At 31.4% G+C, this 25,984-nt stretch overlaps 4 protein-coding genes across 10 annotated transcripts in view; 2 read left to right on the forward strand and 2 right to left on the reverse strand.

The window, feature by feature from the left end:
* Window positions 1-25,984, forward strand: part of eEF2 (eukaryotic translation elongation factor 2) — a 171,230-nt gene that overhangs the window by 86,910 nt on the left and 58,336 nt on the right. The window lies entirely within an intron of this gene.
* LOC143200590 (sorting nexin-2) lies at window positions 2,607-7,281 on the reverse strand. 5 transcript variants are annotated; one of them, XM_076411069.1, is made up of 10 exons: window positions 7,264-7,281; window positions 5,824-5,941; window positions 5,644-5,775; window positions 5,341-5,587; window positions 5,126-5,287; window positions 4,950-5,071; window positions 4,684-4,890; window positions 4,397-4,633; window positions 4,186-4,338; window positions 2,607-3,143 (listed from the first exon to the last, which is right to left on the reverse strand). In XM_076411069.1, the coding sequence occupies exons 2-10, from the start codon at window positions 5,917-5,919 to the stop codon at window positions 3,093-3,095; spliced, it is 1,407 nt and encodes a 468-aa protein (XP_076267184.1). In that variant the 5' UTR covers window positions 5,920-5,941; window positions 7,264-7,281; the 3' UTR covers window positions 2,607-3,092. The 5 variants fall into 5 exon arrangements, with proteins under 5 accessions (XP_076267184.1, XP_076267183.1, XP_076267182.1 ...); XM_076411068.1 differs by lacking the exon at window positions 7,264-7,281 and adding an exon at window positions 7,067-7,084; XM_076411067.1 differs by lacking the exon at window positions 7,264-7,281 and adding an exon at window positions 6,202-6,256.
* Window positions 8,754-20,726, reverse strand: casp (Fas associated factor casp). 2 transcript variants are annotated; one of them, XM_076411062.1, is made up of 12 exons: window positions 20,532-20,726; window positions 20,341-20,409; window positions 19,916-20,249; window positions 19,629-19,809; window positions 18,779-18,991; window positions 16,302-16,486; window positions 16,103-16,248; window positions 11,870-12,161; window positions 11,608-11,770; window positions 11,326-11,557; window positions 10,485-10,562; window positions 8,754-8,992 (listed from the first exon to the last, which is right to left on the reverse strand). In XM_076411062.1, the coding sequence occupies exons 1-12, from the start codon at window positions 20,568-20,570 to the stop codon at window positions 8,912-8,914; spliced, it is 2,013 nt and encodes a 670-aa protein (XP_076267177.1). In that variant the 5' UTR covers window positions 20,571-20,726; the 3' UTR covers window positions 8,754-8,911. The 2 variants fall into 2 exon arrangements, with proteins under 2 accessions (XP_076267177.1, XP_076267178.1); XM_076411063.1 differs by lacking the exon at window positions 18,779-18,991.
* Sgf29 (SAGA-associated factor 29) lies at window positions 20,722-25,859 on the forward strand. 2 transcript variants are annotated; one of them, XM_076411074.1, is made up of 6 exons: window positions 20,722-21,022; window positions 21,078-21,328; window positions 21,383-21,502; window positions 21,554-21,715; window positions 21,771-22,002; window positions 24,763-25,859. In XM_076411074.1, exons 2-6 carry the CDS (start codon window positions 21,167-21,169, stop codon window positions 25,014-25,016), a joined length of 930 nt encoding a protein of 309 aa, XP_076267189.1. In that variant the 5' UTR covers window positions 20,722-21,022; window positions 21,078-21,166; the 3' UTR covers window positions 25,017-25,859. The 2 variants fall into 2 exon arrangements, with proteins under 2 accessions (XP_076267189.1, XP_076267190.1); XM_076411075.1 differs by lacking the exon at window positions 24,763-25,859 and adding an exon at window positions 24,397-24,553.

The following is a 25,984-nucleotide window of genomic DNA, read 5'->3' on the forward strand; positions in this document are numbered from 1 at the left end:
TAACAAAAGAAAAAATACAATCTACGATAGTTAGCATTGGAAAGAACTGCGATGAAATAAACATAGGAGCTATATAATGTCCATCAAGATACCTAATAATATAACAACAATACAATACAATATATTTTTAAAATTAGTCCCAAGTTTATTATTGGAGGAAATTGGAATTTTATTATTAATTTATTTATTAATGTGAAACACAGTTCACGATTAATAACACCTGGAAAAGGAAACGAATTACTGGCAACAATAAATATTACTAATTGTAACTATAATTCAAGGCATAAACCCACTTACTGGCCCACCCACAGTAATATTATACCAGAACTACTGGATTTTTACAATTTGAAAGGAATATCATCAAATCAAATATAAATCGAGAGCTTGTGCGAATTATCTTCTGATTATGTTACACTCCTCGATATTGTTAACACTAGACGCGAAAATTCTAAAAAAAAAACGAAAAAACCTAATCTTACTAACTCGGATACGTTTAGACTTATAATGCAGGAACAAATCAGTTAAAACATAGGACTTAAAAAAATAGGCGATCTTGAGTTGCAAATCCGAAATATCTTTTTTATTAATCTCTTAGAACGTCAACAATCAGAGATTTGATAACAATTATTATTTTGTCCCAATCTATGTGTCTATTAATCAGTTCCTTAAGTAGTTTGCGTTTAAGCCTACGCACTTCACTGTCATCGCGCACATTTAATTGTTTGGCGAGTGCATTGGGATGCACTAATAATCCTAATACTACTAACTAATAGTACGGTAGACAAAACCATATTTAATAAAATTAGTAATCGGACAAATATTAAACAATATAAACAAAGTTGCTTCGATAAATGTGTAAGTGAATTAAGCCCAGAAGCAGACAAAGATTACTCGCTATGGAAAGCAACTCAGAGATTTAAAAAACCAATTATTAGAGTATCCCAATATTAAAAATTATGAAAATGAATAGGTTCGATGCAACGATGAAAAAAATTAATTCTATTTATCAGCCCATTGTATTTGCAAATCTGATTTCTCCAATGGAAGTTACCAGGAAATTGACAACAACCTCGACTATAAAAAGACTTCTGGAATCGATAACCTGTCACCTGGGTTATTAAAAGAGTTGCCACGAAAAACAATAATCATGTTGACATAGATATTCAATGCCTGTTCGAGACTGAAGTATGTTCTGGAATATTTTAAGGTTGCTCGAATAATTATGCTTAAAAAATTGACAAACCGACAGAATAAGTTGAATCTTACAGGCTTATTTCGCTGCTACCTGCGATATCAAAATTATTTCGGAAACTGCTGTTAAAAAACATTTATAACGTATTATATTACTACAAACACATATTACTATAAACGTACTAAACAATATTTTTATAGAAATACCAGATTTCCAGTTTGGATTTCTAAATTACCATTCGACAATCGACTAAGTGTACAGAGTAACAGCGGTTGTTGAAAAAGCATTCGAAAAAAAGAAATACTGCCCTGCAATATTCCTGGATGTCTCAAGCTTTTGACCGGGTATGGCATGTAGGATCAATCTACCAAATGGGCAAATTGCGACCCCAGGATTACTGTTGAGTGCTGGATTTTGCATATATTTTCGAAATAAAACTTACGAGTCTCGAATGAAGGGGCATTCTCAACACTTAAACTTATTTCGGCTGGAGTTCCACAGGTTTTGGGACCACTCCTATATCTGCTCTATACTGCTGATATCCCAAAAACAAAAGAAACAGTACTTGGAACATTTGTGGACGACACAGTTATAATGGCAAAAGACGTATCTCTGTCTAAGGCTGTAGAAAAAATACAAGTAGCGGTCAACAAGATCGACAAATGGTCTAGAGACTGGAAAATACAGCTTAACACTCCAAATTTTTCCATGTTAATTTTGCGTTGCGGCGATATGACAAAAGTCTAATTATATCATTTGATGGATGTCCGATTCCTCAAGCAGAATCAGCTAAATACTGGACAATACGCAGGAAATCAGAAGATTGAAGCGAACCAAATCACAAGAACTTGTTTAGTGTATAAGTGTATTTTTAACTTTAGCTTAAGTAGATTAGTTTTATTTTAATTTGATAAAACCATATTGATGTATTAATCCCGTACTCGTCTTGCTTGTGTATTAATGCAAATACATCAGAACAGTAGTAATAAATTAATTTGTAAATTAAGATTGTACTAATCATATCTAATGTAAGATATAATTAATTAAAAATATATAATTGAGTGAATGATTATAAATATAAGTGAGGACACGTCTGGTCTTAGGTGGCCACTTATCCACTTCCAAAGCGTGGGTTCGATTCACATCCGCGACAAAAATATGTGTAATCCACTATTTTTTTCGTACGTCTGGGTGTTGCCATACAAAATGTACTTATACAAATATGACAGTCGGTTGGTGGTGTAAACTACGAATTCTGGAATATGCGGCCCGAAGTGTTACCTCATACTGTCCTACGTGACCTTCGAACAGAAGTGTGACGACCACTGGTCTACATAGTGTATCAGCGCTACCGGTGCTCTGACTTGAAACCACCAATTTTTTCTATCATCCAATATTAAAATGAAACACAACATTTCACATTCATATTCATATATTTATATTAAATATTTATTAAAACAGCATAAGGTATGTATATAATTGCAGAGGCTAATAAAAAATAATGATTAAAGTTAATTGACTGTTACTACCGCATTTACACATACACATTCCACAATAGCTTGTAGATTACATTAGAACAAAAAAACAGAATTTACCAAACTATTCAAACTACATCGTTAGCTCTCTATAGTTATTTGGTACTAACATCTTGAGCACTGTACAGCCAAAATACTTAGGATTTAATTACGCTATATAATATTTGAAAATTATGATAAAAAACCGCCCCTGAATTCGAGAAGTAATACAGGGGCTATAACATACATCATCCGCTATAAATGTAAACCAATCCGCATTTGCACATGTACCACACGCCTTATATGGAATGGTTTAATTGCGTTCACATTTCTGGAAACCGCCAATAGGAATGTAGGTGTTGCTATTCTTTACATATATCCTCTAGTCATGCAATCGCTTTCGCTTCAGGCAAGAAAGCTTCCCAATATTTTACAAGCTGTAACGTAAAAATATATTGAAATATCATATTTTTTGACTCTTTAATTTAAAAAATGTTGGTAACACTTGTTCTTTTAATCCCTAATATGTACAAATGTTGTCATAGAACACTGGTTAAATTAAGATTCACTATTGGTTCTTCTTCGTCGAAAAAATTATCACACTAATGGATGATCTATGGAAAAAATGCGGTGCAGCGGATAAAGAATAGCAGCAAAAAGTAAAAGGCTCCCAGTTTATAAAAATGATTTATATCAAAAAATATTCATTCATGCCTTCAAAAAAATATGAAATACTTTTGATAGAATTAAAATAAATTGGAGCACTGGATATGATTCATTCTGTTGTTGTAATGAAGAATGAATTTGTTGAAGCATTATGATATGACAGAATCAGCTTATTGTAGTTGCACCTGATCATCCTATATATATTTTATCTTTATCTATTTGATTTATCTTTTTTTATTCTATATATACAAATAGGTATTTTCTTCATTGTTCTATTTTTGCATTTTATTTTGAAAGTTCTCTTGAGTTTCTTGTCGTCGATTGATGCGGGAGACATTCGAATGCGACCAAGAATTTTGTAACACTGCTGCTGCTGAAATTCACAAATCATACCAAGATATTTTTTTAATAATTGTTTTTATGTGCAATAGTAACTTTAATGGTGGACTATCTTCAAACTAGTAAAAATAAACTCGAGTTATTACTTTATCCTTTTGGGGCAAGCTATATCGTGAGAAAACATATTGCAGGAGAAAAAATAAATTCAACGCCAATTACAGAAAATCTCTCGGATTGATGATGATCAGATGTTTTTTGGCTTTAAGGATGAAACATTTATTATAATAAATGTTCAGAAATATTTTTAATGTATTCAAATAATAAAATGTTATATGATAAAACTAATTGAGCAACTTATTTATTACTTTTTAATAAAGGTTTTTAAAAAGAATCACTTGCATACTAAAATTGACCTTAATATATATTGAATAACATCCGATTATATTACAAACTAGCAATTTTGCAATATCATACCTGAGCTTGATGTTCCAAATGGTTCTCCAAATATTTTATGAACATTATCTTGAAATCATGAATCCTACATTTCTCAAATCTTTCCATTTCTTTTTTAATCATCTGGGATATTTTCTCAAAACTCTCCTGTCCCCTTTCTACCTTTGCCTCCCACTAAAATATTTTTTGCCCACATTAACTTTCTGAAAGTAGATGAAGCAATTAAACTGACCTCCGTCACTTCACTATTAGCTTGATCCAGTTTATCTGTCCTGCCCTGTAACTCAAATTTAGCCTTAATTTCCCGTTTTTTCGCTAACATCTGTTCAGAATGTTGCCAGTGTTGGAACATCTTGGTACGTTCATGGAATGCATCCCTTACAGAGCCTAGTAGTCCTAAATAATCTTTCAACAGTTCACACAAAATGTAAAAATCTGTATTTGCTTGATCAATATGAAGAGACTCCACCTGAAAAGTAAATAAAATGTATTTAATTCTATATTAGGTGCATTTTTTACCTTCTCTTCTGTATCTGCTAATTGAAACAGAGCTCTGGATAGTGAATTATGGTCTTCGCAAGAACTTAACATGGCAGCTGATCTAGAAACACCATTAGTTAGATTTGCCAGTTCTTTCCTGTAAGTTACCATTGCTTCAACATTAGTATGGAGTTTCCTCAGTTGGGTTTCTAATGCCTCAATATGAGCTAATTTTTCTTCAAACCACTGAAAATATATAATATTAACTCATGGACCATATTGTAACTGTAGTAAATGTAACTTACAGGATCAGATTCATCCATTTTATAAGTAATTTTGTTAACAGTCTCTCCAACTTTATTAAATAGTCTCATTACTCCAGCACTACTTAAAGCTGATGTATTTGTAGCTTTGGGCAGTTCTACATCTAAAAAGTTTATTAAAATTAATTGATATGTCAATAATAAATTTTGCACTTTACCATATTCCAAGAATTCTCTAAAGTCAGGATCCATAATTAAAACTGGATGTTGAGCAGTACGGCGCAAATATCTTTCCAAAGAAGCCTTCCTTCGCTCTACAAAATCGCTACCATTATTCTGGTTTCCTTCTGTGCTGCTACCCATTTTAATTTTAGTCATTCCTATAAACTTTATTCTTATATTCTGTACTGTGACAAGAATTAAAAATAATCACCTATAACACTCTTCTCTGGGGCAGGAGGAATAATCCTACCCACTTTTAAATACTTCTCTGTTAGTTTATCATGAAGGCCAAGAAAATCACTAAATCTTCTAGTAACTGAAAACTCTTTTCTTTTAAATATTGACATATTTGTTTTTGTCATTATACGGTATGCTACATATGCCCCCATTCCTTCACCCATCTTTTGAGTGTCTGCTATTGTTATGTCCAAATATTCATCCTCAGATTCTAATTCAGCCTGAAATAAAAACACATGTTTTGAATTAAGCTGACCTTGAATAACCGAACATTTACTTGTTCAAGAGGGTCTGGCCCATTATCAATTGGAACCGTTTCCATTTCTGCTCTGCTCTCTGAAATATTTAAACTTGAGACATCTAAATCATTCTGACCATTTGTAACAGTAGGTGTTTCTTCAACTGGATCCTACAAAATATTAACTAAAAGCATTGTACATACATTCATGATACATACTTGTCTTGCAGAAACAAAAAGATCATCATCTCTATCGTGGCTATGTATGTTAACATTTTCAAAAAGAGGGGGTGGATCAACGTTATCATCAGCCATAGCTTAGAGAGTAACAACACCACTTAAACAAAATTATCCTGTCAAAATCAGATTAAGAACAAACTAGAAATTAATTTAATATATACCCTCTATCTAATAGAGAGGATTATTTTCTACACTACTTTAAAAACAGTTTCTCAATTTAATTTCGAACTAGTACAAAGCGATCGACAAAGATGATTAATAAATTGACAAAACAGAAACAATGTCAAATTTAATATCGCTTTAAATGTCATTGCTGTCATTTTAAATATTTCTTAATTATACTTATTAATTGTTTACCATGTGTGTCTATGTTTTTTATAATTGCCAGAAAGGGAAACTTAATAATTTTGATCTTATCAATCGAAAAATATTATATAGGCAACTGGTTTTACGTGGAAATATGTAATTGTTTAATGACAATAAGTTACGATATCCAAAAACAGTAGTGTATTCAACTTATATTAATTTTGAACATTGTTTTATAATTACTGGAATTTCTGTCTTCCACTCACCACAAACGAAATTAAATTTCTTGTTTTACGTAGCGTTTCGTATAATGTATTAGTACGATGAATTTGAAAATTCTTTTTTTCTATAAAAATATCGAGCCAGCCACATTCAAATTGAGGTATACTTTACGTTAAAATACTTGTAATCAGTTAAGCTTTAGGGATAATAGACCTAAATGCTTCATAACGTATTAGATTTTGGGAAAAATAATAAAAGATATATGTTTGTCATAAAAGGGCTAAAAAAATTTAAAAACTGAGTTGATATCTGTAACGGGGAAATATTAAATTGTTTAAACTACGATACATTGTTTCACACTAATTACGAATTGTAATACCAATATTACAAATTACCCCCGCGCTTTGCAAATTAATACAGGTGAGCGATTTCAAAGAATGTCACATGAAGGCTATTTTGTGTACTTATAATAATTACTATTGAATACACTTTAACACTCAATAAAATACGTATATTATGCTAAATAAAAAAACAAAGTATTACAATAATTTTGTATAACGTTTCATAAATATGAGGCCTACTTTATGTTTCCCTCGATCTTGAATAGTTTAGAAGCTGCCGACTAATGCGACTAGATTAGAGGGTTTTCCTAGTTTAATTGCTTTTGAGAGTAGACCTTCCTGTCAAACCTTACCGAAGCCTCTGTGGGGTTCAACAATACTGCTTTATATAACCGATCTACCGACTAGACGGCACAGAAATTTTAACATCTCACGAAGATCCAACAACAGCATCAAAGAACCTCCAAACATACAATGACAAAACACAACTGTTGATGAAAACATGACGTGTTAAAGCATATGAAACAGAATCTACCCATGTAACACTCACTCTGCATAGAACATACTCACTAATGTATATCAATAATTGTCAACTTCCCCAAACTGAGGATGCTAAGTATAGTGTATACATTTAGCAAGAAGCACACATAACAGGTCAATTGAAAAGTCTTCGGCCTGACACATAGATGGCGCAATCATTAGATTGTGAATTATAGTATTTTGAGTGAAGCAACTTTTGTTATTGTGAAAAAAAAATGGATAAAAAGGAATTTTGCGTGTTGATAAAATATTGCTTTTGGAAGGGAAAAATTACAGTTGAAGCAAAAACTTGGCAAAGTGGGTGCCGCGCGAGCTCACTTTTGATCAAAAACAACGAGTTGATGATTCATATGATGTACACGTTGAGTTGATATCTTTGGAGTGTCTGCTATTTAATTCAATTTCAATTTACGGTTATTCAAAATCATTATGTTTTCGTCGGTAACAACCTCTTTTGGGCGTCTACTGTCTTCGGTGCTCATTTCACTACGCCTAAACTTAGCATACCAATCCTTGATGGTTGATTTTCCTGGGGCAGTGTCCGGAAACTTGGAATCAAGTCATGTTTTTTTGAAAGTTAGGACTAACTGAGAAAGCGATGAATGCAATAAAACTAGCGCCATCTATAGGTCCGGGACTTTTCAGTAAATCTGTTAGACTTATGACTTTTTTCTATAAATAATTGAGATAATATTTTACATAAGAGATCACTTATGAAGTGATGTTTAGTCCCACTGGGCCGATTGTTGAACCACTAAGAGTAATAATAAAAAAAATATAAAAGCTGTTTCTGTCTGGAAACAGGCACTTTATGTTACAGTTATATTGCGCGACTGATAAGGCAGTGTGTTTATGTTAAGACTGAAAGGTGCAATCATTCCAGAGATAGGGGTTTGGTTTATATTAGTGACGTTTTGTATCACCGTTTAACAAGTCGTCACTTCTTTCTGTGAAATAAAATAGTTTTTGAAGTAAAATAAAAGTTTTTGTTATTTTAAATCCTTTGTATTTAACTAACGTAGTCGATAGGATTCCGGGGAGATCATAAGGTTGTTAATTTTTTAATTAATGTAATTAATTGCAATCTGAAATTTTCCAACTAAGCCTACTGTTGTATTATGTCATTGTGTTACTGTTGCTATTATTATTTTATATATTCATAAATATTATCTTTTTTGATATGTTACTATTTAAGAATCCCTTGTGCCTGTATGGTAGTCGGAATGGTTAAGGCGGCAGGAAGGTCATCCTACTGCTACTAGTTACAGGTTCGAATCCCACCAGGACGTGGTTTTGTAAACTTATATTGTGATCGTCCGTAGGTAAGAGTGTAAAATCCAACAAGGAAAACCATTCCAATTAGGTCAGTAAATAGGCAGGGTAAGACGTAAGTTTTCTGGGATCATCCCAAATTCTTTCATTTGTTCAATTTCTATAATTTTTTTAATGGAGGGCTATTGTATGCTTAAAATATATATTAATGAAAATAAAACACACATATACATCAAATTATGTAAGTATACTTAAATTATCGTAATTAAAGGAGTAATACTACATTAAATTAAAAATATATTAACTAACTATACATTTGTATTTCGAATTAAAGTTTAAATGCTGTTATAAAAACTTCAGCCCCGAGTACGGGAATGTGACACTAATTAACGTTCTTCTAATATCACAGTTTCTTGAGGACACAATTTCAGATCTTTAAGTGTTTGGTTTTCATCAAGCACAGTCAACTGGAAAAGAAAAGGTAATGTTAATATATCTGTCAAGCTGTAAATATGTAATTTAGTTGAATTCAAAAGAGTCGGTTGGAATTTAAATTCTCTACTAGGATCAAATTCGATTTTGAAGATATAATCGAGAATTCGCGTAAAATAGCAAACACTACGTGGAATAGTCATCTTTTTCACAATGGGCAACGCAATTGGATAATTACATTGTCCTGTTATTATATTTTCTTCATAGTAATGAGTATGGCCGCCAGATCCTGAAATATAAGAAAGGCTATCGGGAAGAGAAAAGACCGACGATGCTACAAAAATTTACAAAATATGGCTTTGTTATTCAGAGAAAGGTAGATAGTATTAAAGATATGAAAAAATAAATTATAACTATTAATTATTATATTTTTCAGCTAAACATATCAGTTCAAAATAATTGTAAAAACTACTACAGCGCCGATAACCGTGTTACAGGTTCCAAAGGGGTAGTAAAGTACTCGGAAAAAGCGTCGGCATAACTCGCCAAATAGTTAAATGTACGTAATGACAAAGTGTGTAGGCTAAAACGTATACTAACATCAGACCTGATTAATTTTTAGTCATTAAATTAAGTTCTAGATTGTAAGTTTATTCAGAAGAACATTTACCGATGAGAGCATGTCAAAAAAATCGGGAACAGAAATTTGTGGCTGACAACAAAGACTGAAAACGATCTTAATCCATTGCTTGATGATGACTTTAATGAGCATTTCATATACATTTATGAAGATTTGTTCAGAGGTGATCGTCTTGCTTGAGTTGCCATACCCAAAACGCCAAGGAAAGTTTTAACACCTACATTTTAGGCTAAAAACACAAAACCAACTCGCATAGTTTGAAAGCAGCAGCAGATTGAAGATATTCAATTATTTTAGAGGGGATTGAAGGCCTACTATATGCAGCTGGTACAGACTGATTGGTAAAATGACTGTGCTGAAGTATTATGAAGTTTTCATGAACATTACATTTTTGGAATGAAAATTGCCGAAAAAAAAAAGTTTATTAAACATCTCCACAATATGTTTGTGCCTTCTCTACTCATGCCAACAGGAAAAAGCACAACATTTTTCAATGCCATACCAAATATATAGGAAATGTTTCCCTCGTTATTTCCAAGCCTCGAAAAAACATCGGAATTTATGTTTAAATCGTGTAATCTCTACAAATAGCTTAAATAGAGAAACAATTTTTAGACCAACAATATATAAAGGACAAAAACACTGCATAATATAGAATGAAAATACGGTATATTAGTAATATAAGTAATTTCAGTACATTACAAAGACTGAAATTTACTTTTTACTAATACTAGAAGAAGATTGCATAAATTAGTCACTATTTTTTATAAGAGTAAATAAAACATTAGAGAGGTACAAGGTATGCTAACGAAACATGCATACAGACGAAAAAATTCGCACTTTGAAATATCCTCAAAAATATACACATATATTATATCTTAACTTACATCTCTTCTAGGCCAGCTAGATATAACTTTAAACTCGTCCTTGGGGTATCCCTGCACTACTAGAAAATCTAGTAGAACCTGTAAAGGAAAACATAATTTTTTAAGTATTTTATTTGTTCAATTTTTTAAGATTACTAAATAAAAAAAGACAGTAAAAAGATAATATAACAGTTATACTGCTGGACAAAAATATTGCGATATTGTCAAATTGTGTGTTTTATTCCAATTTGTATTTTAGAATTGTTTAACACAATTTTATCATAGTGTCCTTTTGAAAATTTATAAGAATTGTCTTTTTCTTTTACTTTATTAGAAAGAGGTTATTTGTACATTAAGTGTAGTTTCAGTTATCAAATGTAAATTACCACCATACCTACAATACCTTAAGGCAATACCTAGTAACATTATAAAACTATATCTGAAAACGGATTGTTTCAGGTTGAAACAGAAAATGAATTATCCACAAAGTAATGTGCAAAAGTCAGTGTCTTCTAAGGTGCGTAGGTCCTATTCAATTTATTATGATTCCAACTCAATAACATAATAGCTCAAATTATGGAAATTGCAATATATAATATAATAATAATAGAAAAATATAATCTATTTCCATCCGTTAAAAAATGACTTTTATGGAAATACCCAAAACAGATATCTAGTAGTAAACATTACAAATTTACTTACTTTATTGTATTTTTAAAAATTGTAATACATTTGTTTATGTGTAATTTGTCTATAGAAACTATTAGACGTGACTCCGAGTAATTAATAGTAGCATAATATATAGTAGTAGTAAAATAGTATTTTTGTTATACTCAGTTATTAAATCAATTAAAATTAATACCTGTAATGGACTTTCTGCGGGGAATCGCCTTTCAATGTTAACACCCTTAGGCAACCTAAACCTAATTTTTGTTTGTTCCCCCTGTCCTGCTGGTGGTTCGGATGGTAATCTAGCCTCAACTTCCTTTCGGTGTGCTTCCTTTTTAGCAGCCGATTCGGCCTTCTCATTTTCTATCCTCTTCTTAGTCTCACGCTCCTCTTTCTCCTGTCGTTGCTTGGCCTCTTCCTTAGCTCTGTAAGAATCAACTCATGTATAAATATTAGATGAGCCACTGCCCTTTACCTATCGGCTTCCAAGCTTTCACGATATGCCTGATCTTGTTCCCATTTAACCATCTCCCGTTCTAGGCGCTCTGCTTCTTCTTTGACCTCAACACTTTGGTGATCACTGAATACTTCCACGCATTCAATCAGAGTAGAGAGTAATTCATTAACGCTGACGTTACCTAAAATACACTTATAAATATTATAATTCTTAATCATTGTTTATTAATCAACTCTCTCTGCATATAAAGTGATTTGTTACAACTGACAGTTACACTTACCGTTAATTACATTGAATACTTCGGTAGCTGATCTGATCTTCATTATAAGTACCATTGCTGGTAGTTTATCAACCGGGATATTTCTTAGATTGAGTGGGGCCGTAGGGCCCAAACAATTTGCAAGCGCAGCGTGAAACTTTTGTCTGTTGCTCTCGAAGGTGATATCCCAGCCCCACAAGACGAAATTTTTCTCTATTATCTGCATTATGCTTTCAAACCCAAGCAAATGCGTGCAAAAAACATTTGTCAATACACTAGCGTCATGGTGCAAATAAAGAGCCAATATTTTACGCTAAAAATCAAAAAAATATAAGTTACGATACTATTCTAATTAATATGTTTTTTGCACATAGTAATGTAATCTTACATAATATATTTCGACTATAAAATTCTTATACGAATTTAAATCGCATATAACAATCAATAGTGATGTAGAATAAGAATGTCATAAGAAATAAAAAACTAAATGCTTTATAGAATATTTTTTGACATGTTCGTAAAATTGTAAGGAAGCAGGCAAGTCACATTTCTGCTGACAATGCTCGACTTGGACCCATCTGATTACCATGTGTTCGGGTTAATATAGTACGCCTTATTCGAAAAACAGTTCAAAACGCTAAATGATGTGCGTAAATTCATTGACGACTTTATCACCTCGAAATCTAAGTTTAAGATTAAGTTAAATAATTGATCAATTGTTGTTGATTACTTTTTTATAACAAACACTTTTGCTAAACAATCTGTAAAAAATAAGTAGCACACCTAATATTATCAATCTATATTATCCTAATAGATGGCGCTATCAATCTCTAATAGTAATGTTTTGGTGATGCATGCTTTTGTGATTCCTTGATTACATGTTTTTATGATTCCATGGGTCAACAAGTTTCTTATATTATTTTTACATTGCTATTCGTCTAATTTAATATGAAGTTCGACACTATTAAAAAAGATGGTTTTAGTATAACCTGTGAGCAATAAGATAAAGAATAACCTGTGAGCATATTGTGGGATAAATATCCAACACCAGATTTAATTGCAGTAAAAAGTATTAGTCGAAAAGCTATATATCAATGATTAAGAGTCTTAGGAGCGATTCGGAAAACATGACCACATGATCTAACAGAATGGAAATGGTAGAATCTATGGAAACTGTAATCAACGAGCCAACAATTGTCGACATGATGAAATTGCTCAGTGAATTTCAGACTGAAATGAGACACAATTCTAGTTAGTTAGCAAACAGGGTAGAAAAACTATAAAAATCCCAAAATGAGTAATTTGTTCTTAAGAGTTATAACATGGAACACAAATGGGTTAAATCATGGAGTCCGGAAATGAAAACTATATCTGACAACAAATAACATAGATATAGCTCTCATATCAGAGACTCATTATTCTAAAAAATATATTAAAATACGGGGATATGATCCATACTGGACAGTACATCCCAGCGAACGTGCTCGAGACGGAACAGCTGTAAATATACAAGAAAATATACAGCATTTCCAATAAGACGATATCAAAAAAGAAGAAATACAAGCTACGATAGTTAGCATTCAAAAGAACGGCGCTGAAATAAACATACGAGCCGTATAATATCCAACAAGATACATAATAACACAACAACAATAATGAGATTTAATTTTAAAATTAGGTATTTTAAGTTAAGATTTGTGATTGACGGGGATTTTAATGTTAAACACACAGGGGTTCACGATTAATAACACCTTGGAAAAGGAAATGAATTATTCGCAGCAATTAAAATAACAAATTGTAACTATCCTTCAGGGCGTGAACCCAATTACTGGCCCACTGACAGTAATAAAGTGCCAGACCTACTGGACTTTTATATCTCGAAAGGCATCTCATCAAGTCAAATACAAATCGAGAGCTCATGCGAACTATCATGTGAAAAATATATATCTTTGTGAAAAAAAACAAAGAAGCCTAATCTTAATAGCACATTTACTAATTGGGGCACGTTTAGACTTATAATGCAGGAATAAGTCAGTTTAAACGTAAGACTCAAAAGTATGGACGATCTTGAGCAGCAAATCCGAAATATAATTGAACAGATTCGGTCTGCTGCAAAAGAAGCTAACCCAACTTCAAGCGAGTAATCAGAATATGAGGTAAATAACCCCATTAAAATTAGAGCATTCATAAAATAAAGACGAAAAGCTAGAAGAGTATGGCACAGAATCATAAGTGTTGTAGACAAAACAATATTTAATAGAATTAGTAATCACACAAATCAAAAGATTAAAGAATATAAATAGATCTGCTTCGAAAAATAGGTAAGAGAATTAAGCCCGAAAGCAGACAAAAAATACTCGCTATGGTACTGCCTATTAAAAATGCTCGAATGGGTTCGACGCAACGATGAAAATGCTGAATTATTTGCAGAACATTTAGTTAATGTATTCCAACCGAATATACAGAATCTACAATAGATTAAATCCTGTTTATCAGGCTGATATGTAGCTGTAAATTTGATTTCTCCAATGAATGTGGCCACAGAAATTGACAACCAACTCAATCTGGGTTATTGAAAGAGCTGCAACGAAGAAAAATAATCATATTGACATATATATTCAATGGCTGAGATGAAGAAGTTTAGGACTGAAGCATCTTCCGGAATATCTTAAGTCTGCTCGAAAAATTATGCTTAAAAACTTGACAAACCGGCGGAATAAGTTGGATCTTATAGGCCTATTTCGCTGCTACCTGCTGATATTAAAATTATTTGAGAAACTGCTGTTAAAACGTATTAAACTATAGAAATACCAGGTTTTCAGTTTAGAATTCGAAATCACCACTCGACCATCGACTTCTGGAATCATATCTTTTGCAAAGAAAATTTAGAGCCTCGCAAGAAAGGTATTCTCAACATTTAAATTTATTTCAGTTGGAATTCCACAGTGCAGTGTCTTGAGACCACTCCTGTATCTGCTCTATACAGCTGATATTCCAACAACAAAAGAAATACAACTTGGAACCTTTACCGATGACACCGTTATCATGGCACAACATAATTGCTGCCTAAGGATGTAGAAAAAGGACAAGTAGCGGTCAACAACATCTACAAATGGACTAGAGACTGGAAAATACAGTTATAGCAGTAATACAGTTAAATATAGAAATAGCTCCAAATCTGTCCATGTTAATTTTGCGTTACGGCGAAATGACAAAAAACTAATTATATCACTTGACGGATGCCCGATTCCTCAAGCAGAATCAGCTAAATACCTCGTAATACATATTGACGGTAGGTTAAATTGGAAACATCATGTTAAACAAAAATCAGAGCAGATTCAAATTGTACTGGTTAGTCGGAAGATACTCTCAACTTGACCTAAAATCAAAGAGATTGGTTTATTAGTCAATCATAAAGCCAATTTGGACCTATGGGGTGTAAATATGGGCTTGCACTAAGACTTCAAGCCAACTAGTAATCTAACATACCCAGAACAAAGCTCTACAATTAATTACTAATACTTATCGCTACATAACCAACAAAGAGCTGCACAATGACCTCAATCAAAATGGATATACATAGTGGTCCAAGATTTGGCCTTAAAACATTAAATAAGGTTGCTAAATAGCAACATTCATAGCACCATGGAAGCAATACAGCTGCTGGACAACACGCAGGAAGTCAGAAGATTGATGCGAATCAAATCATACGAACTTGTTTAGTGTATAAGTGTATTCTTAACTTATACTTACTTTAGTTTTATTTTAATTTAGAAAATACATACAGATGTATTAATACCGTATTCGCCTTGCTTGAGTATTATATTTTAAATTAAAATCAATTTAATTATTAATTATACATCTTTTAAAGTTAGTTTTACATCATTACCATCATATAATATATTAAATAGAAATATAAAATATTGAAATATTTTGGTGGGGTATGACATATACATTTTATAGTTGACGTGACTAGATCCGTAAACCGTTAAACCCACATGTTGATGCATGAGATATCATTATAAAGAAAATTTTTTAAGCACGTGGCAATGTACAAAACAACATTGAAATACATTTAATACTAGGCTATAGTGTTAAATAAGCTTAATAAAACTATTCTCTTATATTCTTTCTCTTATAATGTGTGAATAATTATCCTAAAATATACTGGAGATATGTAAAAACACTTCAACATAGAATTAAAAACATAAAAAAACGAAATCTAATAATATATTAAAATGAAAAAAAACTTACATCCTTAGCTGGTTTGTTGCAAGCATCTTTTAACGCTTCATCCAAAGTACCCTGATAAAAAGCTGGATGAATCGGTCCGTATCGATTTGTGAATCTCTCGTTAAATGTTATGGTTCCAATCAGTTCGTCTTCCACGTTTTCTGGAACTGGAATATAATGCGATATTACACGTTTCAAAGTATTTAACGGAACAACCTACTTAGCGGTTCTTGTTTCTTCGTTGTGTTTTCATTATCGACGAAATATTCATCATCAACGTTGAAGCTTTCAGAAGCGTCTTCAAATTCGTCTTCATCGCTGTCAATTTGAACGATTGTCGGCATGGATCGCTTTTCTCTTTGAACTTGTTGATTCTTCCTTACAGTCAGTTCATGGTCTGGATAACTAATCATCCACAATATTATATATTTAGTAATAACACCGTTACCATACAATGAATTTAAAGCTACACACAGTGTAGCATTAAAGCACACAGAATAACTTGTTTTCGAGTAACATAAAATAAATTACAATTTAACAGTCCGAAATGGCAATATACCTAGTGTACCGGAAACTCATTACCGGTTTTCTAACAAATGTCTTCAACATAATCTAGGCTTAGAAACACAGTCATAGATTTATACTTCTTTGAAAATGTCAAGTTCGGTGCCTGAAAACGTGCACTTGCATTAGCTTTCTTATTTAATCAAAAGGTAAAAGCTGCTGAAAATAATAGTTTGCTGGTAGAAACTTACGGTTCCTTAAAAACATATCAGGCATGGTTTTGAAAATTCAAAAGTGGTGAATTCGATGTGCAAGACAAAGAACTTTCTGGTAGGCCGAAAAAGTTTTAAGATGTGAAACTACAAGAGTTATTGAAGATCCAACCTAAACTCAAAAACAATTGACCGAAGCGTTAAATGTAATGCAAGAAACGATTAGTGATCGATTACGAGCAATAGGGAAATCCAAAAGTTGGGAAGATGGGTACCACATCAATTGAATGACAGGTAAATAGAAAATCAAAAAATCGTCTGTGAAATGCTGCTTCAAAGGTATGATCGGAAGTCATTTCTGCATAGAATAGCGACGGATGATCGGGGCTTTATTTTAAAAACGCTTAAAAAAATTATTTATGGTTATCACCTAGATGCGATTTGCGATTTGGTCGCAAGACAATGCTCTGTGTTTGGTGGGACCAGAGTGGCGTGGTGACTGACGAGTGACCAAACCAAGCAGTGATCGAAAAACGCCCAGAATGGACCCAAAGACGCGGTAAAGTGATTTTACAGCAACATAATGTTCCGTCTCATAAAGCAAAACCGGTCAAGGAAGCGTTGAAAGTACTTGGATGGGACATATTATCGCACCCGCCGTACTCTTCAGACCTTGCCCCGTCCGATTATCAACTTTTCGCATCAATGGGACACGGACTTGCACTTGGCCAATTTCGAAAAAGTTAGAAAATGCCTCGATGAATGATTTTGCTTAAAGAACAAACAATTTTTTTGGGATGGATCCCTAAATTCGTTGAAAGATATATAGAATCAAATTGACAATACATTGAAATAAGTACATGTTTCCATTTTCTTGAAAATTATATAGTTTTTTTTTTCGAAAAGACCGGCAATGACTTTCCGGTACACATAGGGTTTTTCAATAAGGTATGATGACCACGTTGTGTTGGTAGCGCCTATTTGATTATCAAAATGAATGAGTGTGAATGATGTTCTTCACATTTTACGATACAATGGCCTTTCAAACTTATTGAATTGAAAAACACTTAATTTTCTGTGAGAGTGTACGGGAGAATAGCCACGTACAAGATCTAAATGACCCAAGAATTTAAAGTTAATTGCGTGCTTTATGTGTCCCACAGGGGATGCCATCATGGACACTTTGCATAAACAGTTTAAAGGTATGGTTAAACAGAGAAGTACCTCTCTGTGTTAACGTGAGAAGGAGAGACCATTTGAACGATATTAAATTCCACAGATAATGGCGCACTATTGACCTGCCCCTTATTGAAAAACTCTATGCATCAAAGAGAACATAAGATATAATTTAATAATTCCAACAGAACCGTATCCAATTTGGAATGTTTATTAACTAGATTAAATTTAGCGTTAATATTTTTAATATATATAAGTTATAGTAATAAAATAAATTGCTTTCATAATAAATCTTAATCCATTAAGCAAGTATAAATATTTGAATTTGTTAATTGATTATCCCATAAAAAATAATGTTAATACACCAAGGCCCTGATTTGTTTTATCGCATGGGCTTAACAAATCTTTAGTATGTGATTTTTTAAATTAATAGAACGATAATTTAATCTTATTTATTAAATGTTTTTTGAGTATTCTTGCAAAGTTCGCTTGAAAATTCATTCATAAATTCTACACAAAGTGGAGTTGATAAAATTGTTACAATATAGGAAAACGTAGTAAATTCCAAATTTAATTTGCCACAGATCATAAATATATTTGCCAAAAAATATTCCTTAAATAGCATTACTTGACTAAATGCTTTAGAAAAGCAAGTTATAGGAACAGGAGTGTTATTCATTCAATGCAAGTGATTTTTGATGAAGTTTATATATAGAAAACTATTCTTGACTTAATAACTATTAGTAATGAGATATATTTTATATGTATTAAGTTGAATTAATCTATTTAGATCAATATTACTTACTTTATGCCTGATAATGCTAACACCGTGTTATCATCTATATTTGGAGGCCAACCACTCCAAATTTGATGTCTTGCTGGTATGTTAGTGAGTGTATAAACATCAGTCTTAACTTGCAAAATGGTTTTAACACCTTGGTATTTCAGATCATAGGCCTTGTTCTCAAACTTAACATGCAGTGTATATGTACCGTTGAGTTTTTGAGTCACCTCATTTCTAAAAAATAGTTTGCTCATTATATTCTGTGCTACACTGGTTTTTATTTTTAAAAATGGATTAAATCAGTAAACTGTTAATTATATACTATTAAAAATTTTCAGGTTATAAATGAGTAACAATTAAAGATACTACATAACTGAATGCTATTACCAGCTTCAATTAAATATTTGTCTTGTTTTTAGTTAAAACAACAGTCTAGGTTGAAAATGCATGGTTTTATTAATTCATTTAACACTTGTATTTATTCATTAAGTTAACCCAGCCACTAAGTAATCAAATAACCTGTGATACAAATCCTTATGATACTTAAAGTTCATAAAATACTTAAAGTATTTCATCTCTGATACCATTCTATTATCTTTTTGTATTTTCCAATTATATGTTACTTTAACATAGTTCAATATTCAATGCTAAATCAATTAAAATATAATATTGTTGCTTAATGTAAACCTAAGATTTAAAGTTATTTATTTTATTATTAGTGTTTTTCTTATACATTTATGCAAGAAAAATAATTTTACTAGTTTATTATATCCATAAAAAACTTAAAAATCAGAAAATTAGGTAATAAAAACATAAAAATACTTAATTATAAATATAGTAATAAGACAGTTAAAAATATGAAATAACTTACTCGTTTTCTGCTGCAGCTCCATCACTCATTGATTTTACAGTTAAAATCAAGTCATTCTCAATAGGTAGCATTAATTTTGTAAATGGAGTCTTTTCATAGATCTGCATACGAGCCCAATTTGACAATGTCTGTCTACATGGTGCCACATTAACCTCATTACTGAGTCTTTGTTTTAAATCACCTTAAAAATTGATAATTACAGTTGTAATTAACAAACATGAAGTATGATTTTTGGCATATAAATAAAATAAATACGAAAGTAATGTACAATTCAAACAATAACTTACTTAGGTTTGCACTATCAGGTAATCTAATTTTAATAACTCTATCACAATATTTAATGTTGAATGTTAACATTTTCGGACCAGTAGATGCAGATCCACTTGATGTTGAGGCTGAAGCAAAATTATTTTCACGCGATGAAGATGAATAATCTCTCTTTTTTGCTGGTGAATGACCAATATTGTTGCCCACATCCATCATGTCAGTTACTTTATCAGCTGGTATTGGTTTGGGAACTGCTGTTGGCACATCTTGGTCATTTTCAACAATCATTACATCTGGATCACTCCTAGCATGAAATGCTTGTGTGTCTGGCGGCATAACTCTGCTAACTGCTCTCTAAATTATAACAAGATTTTAAATAAACTTGATATTCTTTGTGTGAAACCATAAGCTTTGTCTATGAAATAAAAAATAATAAAACACTTACCAATAAATCCCAGTTTGTTTCTTCCAAATGAAATATTGCCTCAGCAACATCTTCGACTCCCGTACATGCCTAGAAACACCACAATAAGGATGATATAGAAAGACATAACAAATATGCAGAAAGTGTTTGTCATTGTAAAAAGAACATAAAAATGTGCTTGGGTTCGATATGACTTTATGACAGAAACTTACCTGAAAATCGGCAAGAATTTCTTCTCTATTTTCTGACATTATTATACCTATTTGTGAAACTAAATTTACAAAAATATAAACCTAACTTTAACCTGCACTTCAACGTTCGTGATATTCGACTTGTCAGAAAACGTCAGTTTTTGTCAGCAAAGAAGCTCCATCAACATTGGAAACTAAGTTATAAGCATGCGCATTTGATCGTAATGAAATGTTTTGTCATATTGCAGAATTAATTAAATGAAAATTTTTAATATAATTGTAATTAATTATCGATATTTTAAATTTTACTTTTTAACAGAAAGTTATTATATGTAATTTTTAAAAATGTTCCATGAAATGACAAATATTCCATGTGTATTATCGGTTTTCTATACTAGATATGGTTAAAAAATGACATTTATATTTTGTCAAAGGATTTGTTTACAAATTTTTGGCTAATGTTTTTAAATCTATTTATTAATTGTTTTAACCCACAAACTATTTATAACATTGTTAGTTTACAGTACACTTAATAAATACATATATTTCATCTTTTATCAATTTCAGGTTCTGTTTATCTTTGTAGTTATTTCCTGGTTTTCAGTAGTTAGTTTAAATCAGTATTTAAAACATTCTAACAGTAGTAAACAGTAAACATGCCATTAACTGCAGATGCAGTTGCTGCACAACAAGTTCAAGAACGATTAAAGTTACTGTATGGTATAATTCAGGACATAGAGAATAAGAGGTCTTTATGTGAACAAAGTATTAACACATTGCAAAGGTTTAGTAATGATGATAAAGGACTCAATTCCCAGGTATTGTATACATATACACATATAATATTGTATATATTATATGCTGTATTTTAGAAAACCAAATCACTGATCAAAAATGCCATGGCTCAGACTGATGCGGAAAGGGAAGCAATAGAAAATGCTTTACAGAAAATCCATGAAATTAGAAATATAAAAAATGAAAGGCGTATTAAAGTAAATGTTGTATTAGTTAGTGGATATAATTTTTATTGAGTGGATTTTTAGGCAAGAACATCGACATCTAATAAAGAAGCAATACGTAGGGGAACATGGATAAAAATGCTTTTAAGTTCAGCACAAACATTACCTCTCTTTGTAGGAAAGGTTGGTGAAAAAGCACCACCTTTATGTGGTGCTATACCTGCTGAACGAAATTATGTGGCTAAAGTAAGCCAACTAATTTTTTGTATTTATGTTCTTTAATGTATGTTTATAATATCAGGTGGGAGATACTGTAGTAGCACTAGCAAAATTAGTTGATAAAGAGGATTGGATAGTGGCAGAAGTTGTTAGTTATAATCCAGGTACAACTAAATATGAAGTAGAAGATATTTTGAAAGAACAGAATCAAAAAGACAGGCATACATTAGGAAAAGGAAGAGTGATACCACTGCCTTTAATGCGGGCCAATCCTGAAACCAATCCAGAAGCTCTATTCCCACAAGGGAAAGTAGGTTAGTAAAAATCCTGTATAATGCTAAGTACATTTATTATTTGCAGTTACAGAATTATTAGGCATTAATAATTCATTTAATTTATTTATTAATTCACATTAGGGAACTTTAAAAAGATATAAACATTTTTTTTATATTTAATTTTTTCAGCAAAATAATTTACTATTAATAAGAAAATACATATAATACATAACATAAATACATATGACAATATATATATATATATATATATATATATATATATATATATATATATATATATATATATATATATATATATATATATATATATATATATATATATATATATATATATATATATATAGATTTTTGCATTGTTTGCATCAAAAATTTATCGTAATTTGGTTTTAGTACATAAAATGTCTAATATACGTAATGTGAACATTTATTTTTGAAAGTTGGTACAGTTGAGATTGTTATTACAGAAGCTCTTTAGTAATTCCACCCAACGATCTTCAGGAGTCTTAGTCCATTGTATTCCAGCTAATGATTTTGTTTATTTTCTTGTGTGACGTAGTTTGTTAGATTTTATTAGGTTGGTCTATCAAAATACAATAATATAATACTTCTAGTTGGCGTGTTGAACTTCTATAAGTATTCTAAGTATCATTTACTTGTTTATAAAACGTAACTGCAGCAGCTCTTGCATTCTGCGAGTCTACCATAATGTAATATAATGTTTCATAATAATGTTTCTTGCAATTTTACCAGTAAACTATGGTACTGTGTGGGGATTAGTTTTCTTTACAAACTATTGCAAGCACTTTTTGTTCTTAAATGTTTAACATGACTCCGTGAAAGTATTTGCGCTGTGCGTATTACAGATGAGAGTGGGCTTGTTTTTAATAGCGGGACATTTATCAAAGCGTAAACATTTTAATAACTCTTTCAATCGCTGTCGTTAGCTCAAGTCACCTTGTTTTATTGCACCTTAAAAGTTTCTGATACTTTACATTTGTTGAATTACAAATGTGTTTTGGAGATTTTACTTAAACGCTGATAATGTAGTTTTTTTTATTACATCTTCTACTTTGCTGGGATTTTGTAAACTTATTTCATGATTTAAGGCGAAATCTTGGATAACGTCATAGATTTATTTGATAATGAGGTCATCGTACTGTTCTTTGTTCGTAAAGCAGTGTTAAGCATTGGTCATTAATTAAGGAACTTTGTTTTGGTAGCGTTGGATTACTAGTCGGTTTGATGTCTTAGTGCAATCCCATATTTGTGCAACATAAACTCAAATAGGCTTTATAATTGGCTAATAAATCTATCACTTTGATCCTGCAACGAAAAATTAACATGGACAGATTTCTATTTAGCTAAACTGTTCAGTCTCTAGTTGATTTATAGATCTTGTTAACTGCCACTTGTAGTTTTTTTCTATAGCTCTAGACATATATCTGTTGTTAATGCGTTGAATATATTGTTTTTCATTGAGATGTTAATTTTTATATATTTTTTTGATATAATTTTTATTTTAATATATTGTTTTTGTTCTGGGTATATTGTATTTGTCTGTTTAATGTCTGTTAATTTAATGCAATAATTTTACATTCTCGTTATCCCAAAGTGCCACTATATACATCAAACAAAATGCTACAAATTTTCGATCTGAATCATTACAAATTAACACTCAGCGTATAAATATTCGATTATGATATCTGATTCTAGTGAAAATTATTATTTTCTTGTGCGGTGTGATACTGCACGTGATATTCGCGTTGCAGCTATATAGCTGCAATATATCTAAATGCTTAGTTGTTGGCATATAATGATAATTGGTAATCTTGCTACTACACACTACACAAACTACTGCTTAGTTTAATCGGACAACAAAAATTAAATTAATTTTAAATAAAAAAAGAAATTTCTGAAATGTATATGTATCTACACATAAATTTTTCGTCGCGTTTAAATTGTTATTAAAGATATCGTTATTATTTGATCTATTGGCGAGAGCTGGGGACAGTAGAATAAGGAGTAGAAATACCCCCTGAAAGCGGCGATCGTTTTGTTTTGATAATTTGAAGTTTCATTGGAAAAAATCGCTACAATGTATTTTATTCAAACTATTGTTCATTCATAGCTTCTACTTTTTCCCATATTTTAGGCAATTTATGGTCATCTCGAAAGAACGATGTATCTTTTGTTTTTTTGATGCCCACGTATCGATCTGGAGAATACGGCGGATGGGGTAGCACTTATTATATTAATGTTTCTAAGTATTTTTTTACCGGTTTTGCAACATGCGATTAAAAGTTGCAATGCTAAAGAATAGCATTGCTTTAATCGACTATCATATCCAATATTTTGTTTAGTTATTTACGGGATTCTAAAGTTGACTTGACTTTTACTTGCTTTCTTGTGCAGTACGATACGGCCAAGTACCCTTCGCAGCAACTATAGAGCTGAGTTAAATCTTCAGTTGTCGGCATAACATGATGATTGATGATCTTGAAGCAGTAGTTTGGACAGCCTTCGCCTTTCTTGTCTTTTTCTAATTAAAAAAGAATAGAAGAAATTCCTGAAATATATATCCACATGTATATATATTGGTTGACCATGTTAAATATACAGCCTAGTATACCAGTCCCTTGTAAGTTAATGTAATCTTTCACAATTCATATTTCTGATACAAGTTGCAAGTCTAGTATTAAATTCTTAAAAATTTTATTATTTTGTCATAAAATTATACTTTAATTGTTATATTTTCTAGAACTGTGATTTTTATTGCAGTTTTGGCGTTGTTCCCACAAACATCCTGTTTTTATAAAGCGATTGTTTATAAACAACCAACCACCCACACGGACGAGTATGAAGTTTTATTCGAGGATTCCACGTATCCCGAGGGTTACAGTCCACCTTGTAATGTAGCACAACGTTACATGGTCCCATACAAGCAAAGGATGAAGGGAAGTACCAGTGCCGCCAGTACATCACAAGGTGGCGGGAGCGACAGTGATTCAGAGGACACTTATTCGAAAAGCTAAATTTTTAACAAGTACCCATACTTTTTAGCCTTACCCATACTTCATAGTAATCATACTTTTTCTTTATGTAAAGCAAGGAGCACATTAGGTAGATCCTAGATCCTTAAGATTATCATGTTTTTTGACTTACATGTAAATAGGTAATTTCAATTAATGAATAGTAATCAACTATGAATTAATGATTATTTTTTTATATAAAAATGATATAGTTTTGTTTTGGGCGTTGTTAGATACTTCAATAATCATGCACATGTATTTCACATAACAGAATCTGTGCTTTATGAATTCAACGTTCTTCAACGTCATAATTTGATATTTTCTTTTGTGGTGCAGTATCAGTTAGCATTTTTTTTGCCCCGTTATTTTATATATTTTTAATATCAAACTATCATTATTCAAAAATGCATTAAATATTTTATGAAAATAGTTTTGCAGTGCTTAATGATTTTAGCTTCTGGAATGCTAATTACATTAAACATGTTAAAATTGTTATTTTACAACTAGGAGTTAATACTTGGGAAAAATGCTTTTTCCGTTTTCCAGATTGAAAAGTTCACCAGAGGTATTCATTAATTGTTGCTGGATTTATCAATGTTATTAAAATTATCTTTCGACAAATGTATTGCGAAAATGTATCTTAGATATTTATGATGATGTTTAAGCTTACTGAATCTTTTAGTTAAATGAAATATTTAAATTTATGGTGTACTCTACTGTATGCAAATATCCTTGTTCAGTTTTATTACATTATATTGAATTTGAATAATAAATCCATTAAAAAATAAGTTATACTAGGTTTTTTTGCCAAATTATGTATTGTTATAAAGCATTTATTTATTTCAAGTGATTTCATTTTCAAATTCCATCATTGAAGGAGTATTTTTTTCTATTATTTATTGTAACTTCCTTGATCAACTGACAATACTGTTTTATTTGAATATTTGATGTTTTTTGTGGTGTTTTTGTTC

The sequence above is a fragment of the Rhynchophorus ferrugineus genome, unplaced genomic scaffold (assembly GCF_030347505.1).
Source record: "Rhynchophorus ferrugineus isolate W39M unplaced genomic scaffold, kcgeb_rfMv2 rfM8, whole genome shotgun sequence".
Taxonomy (NCBI): domain Eukaryota; kingdom Metazoa; phylum Arthropoda; class Insecta; order Coleoptera; family Curculionidae; genus Rhynchophorus; species Rhynchophorus ferrugineus.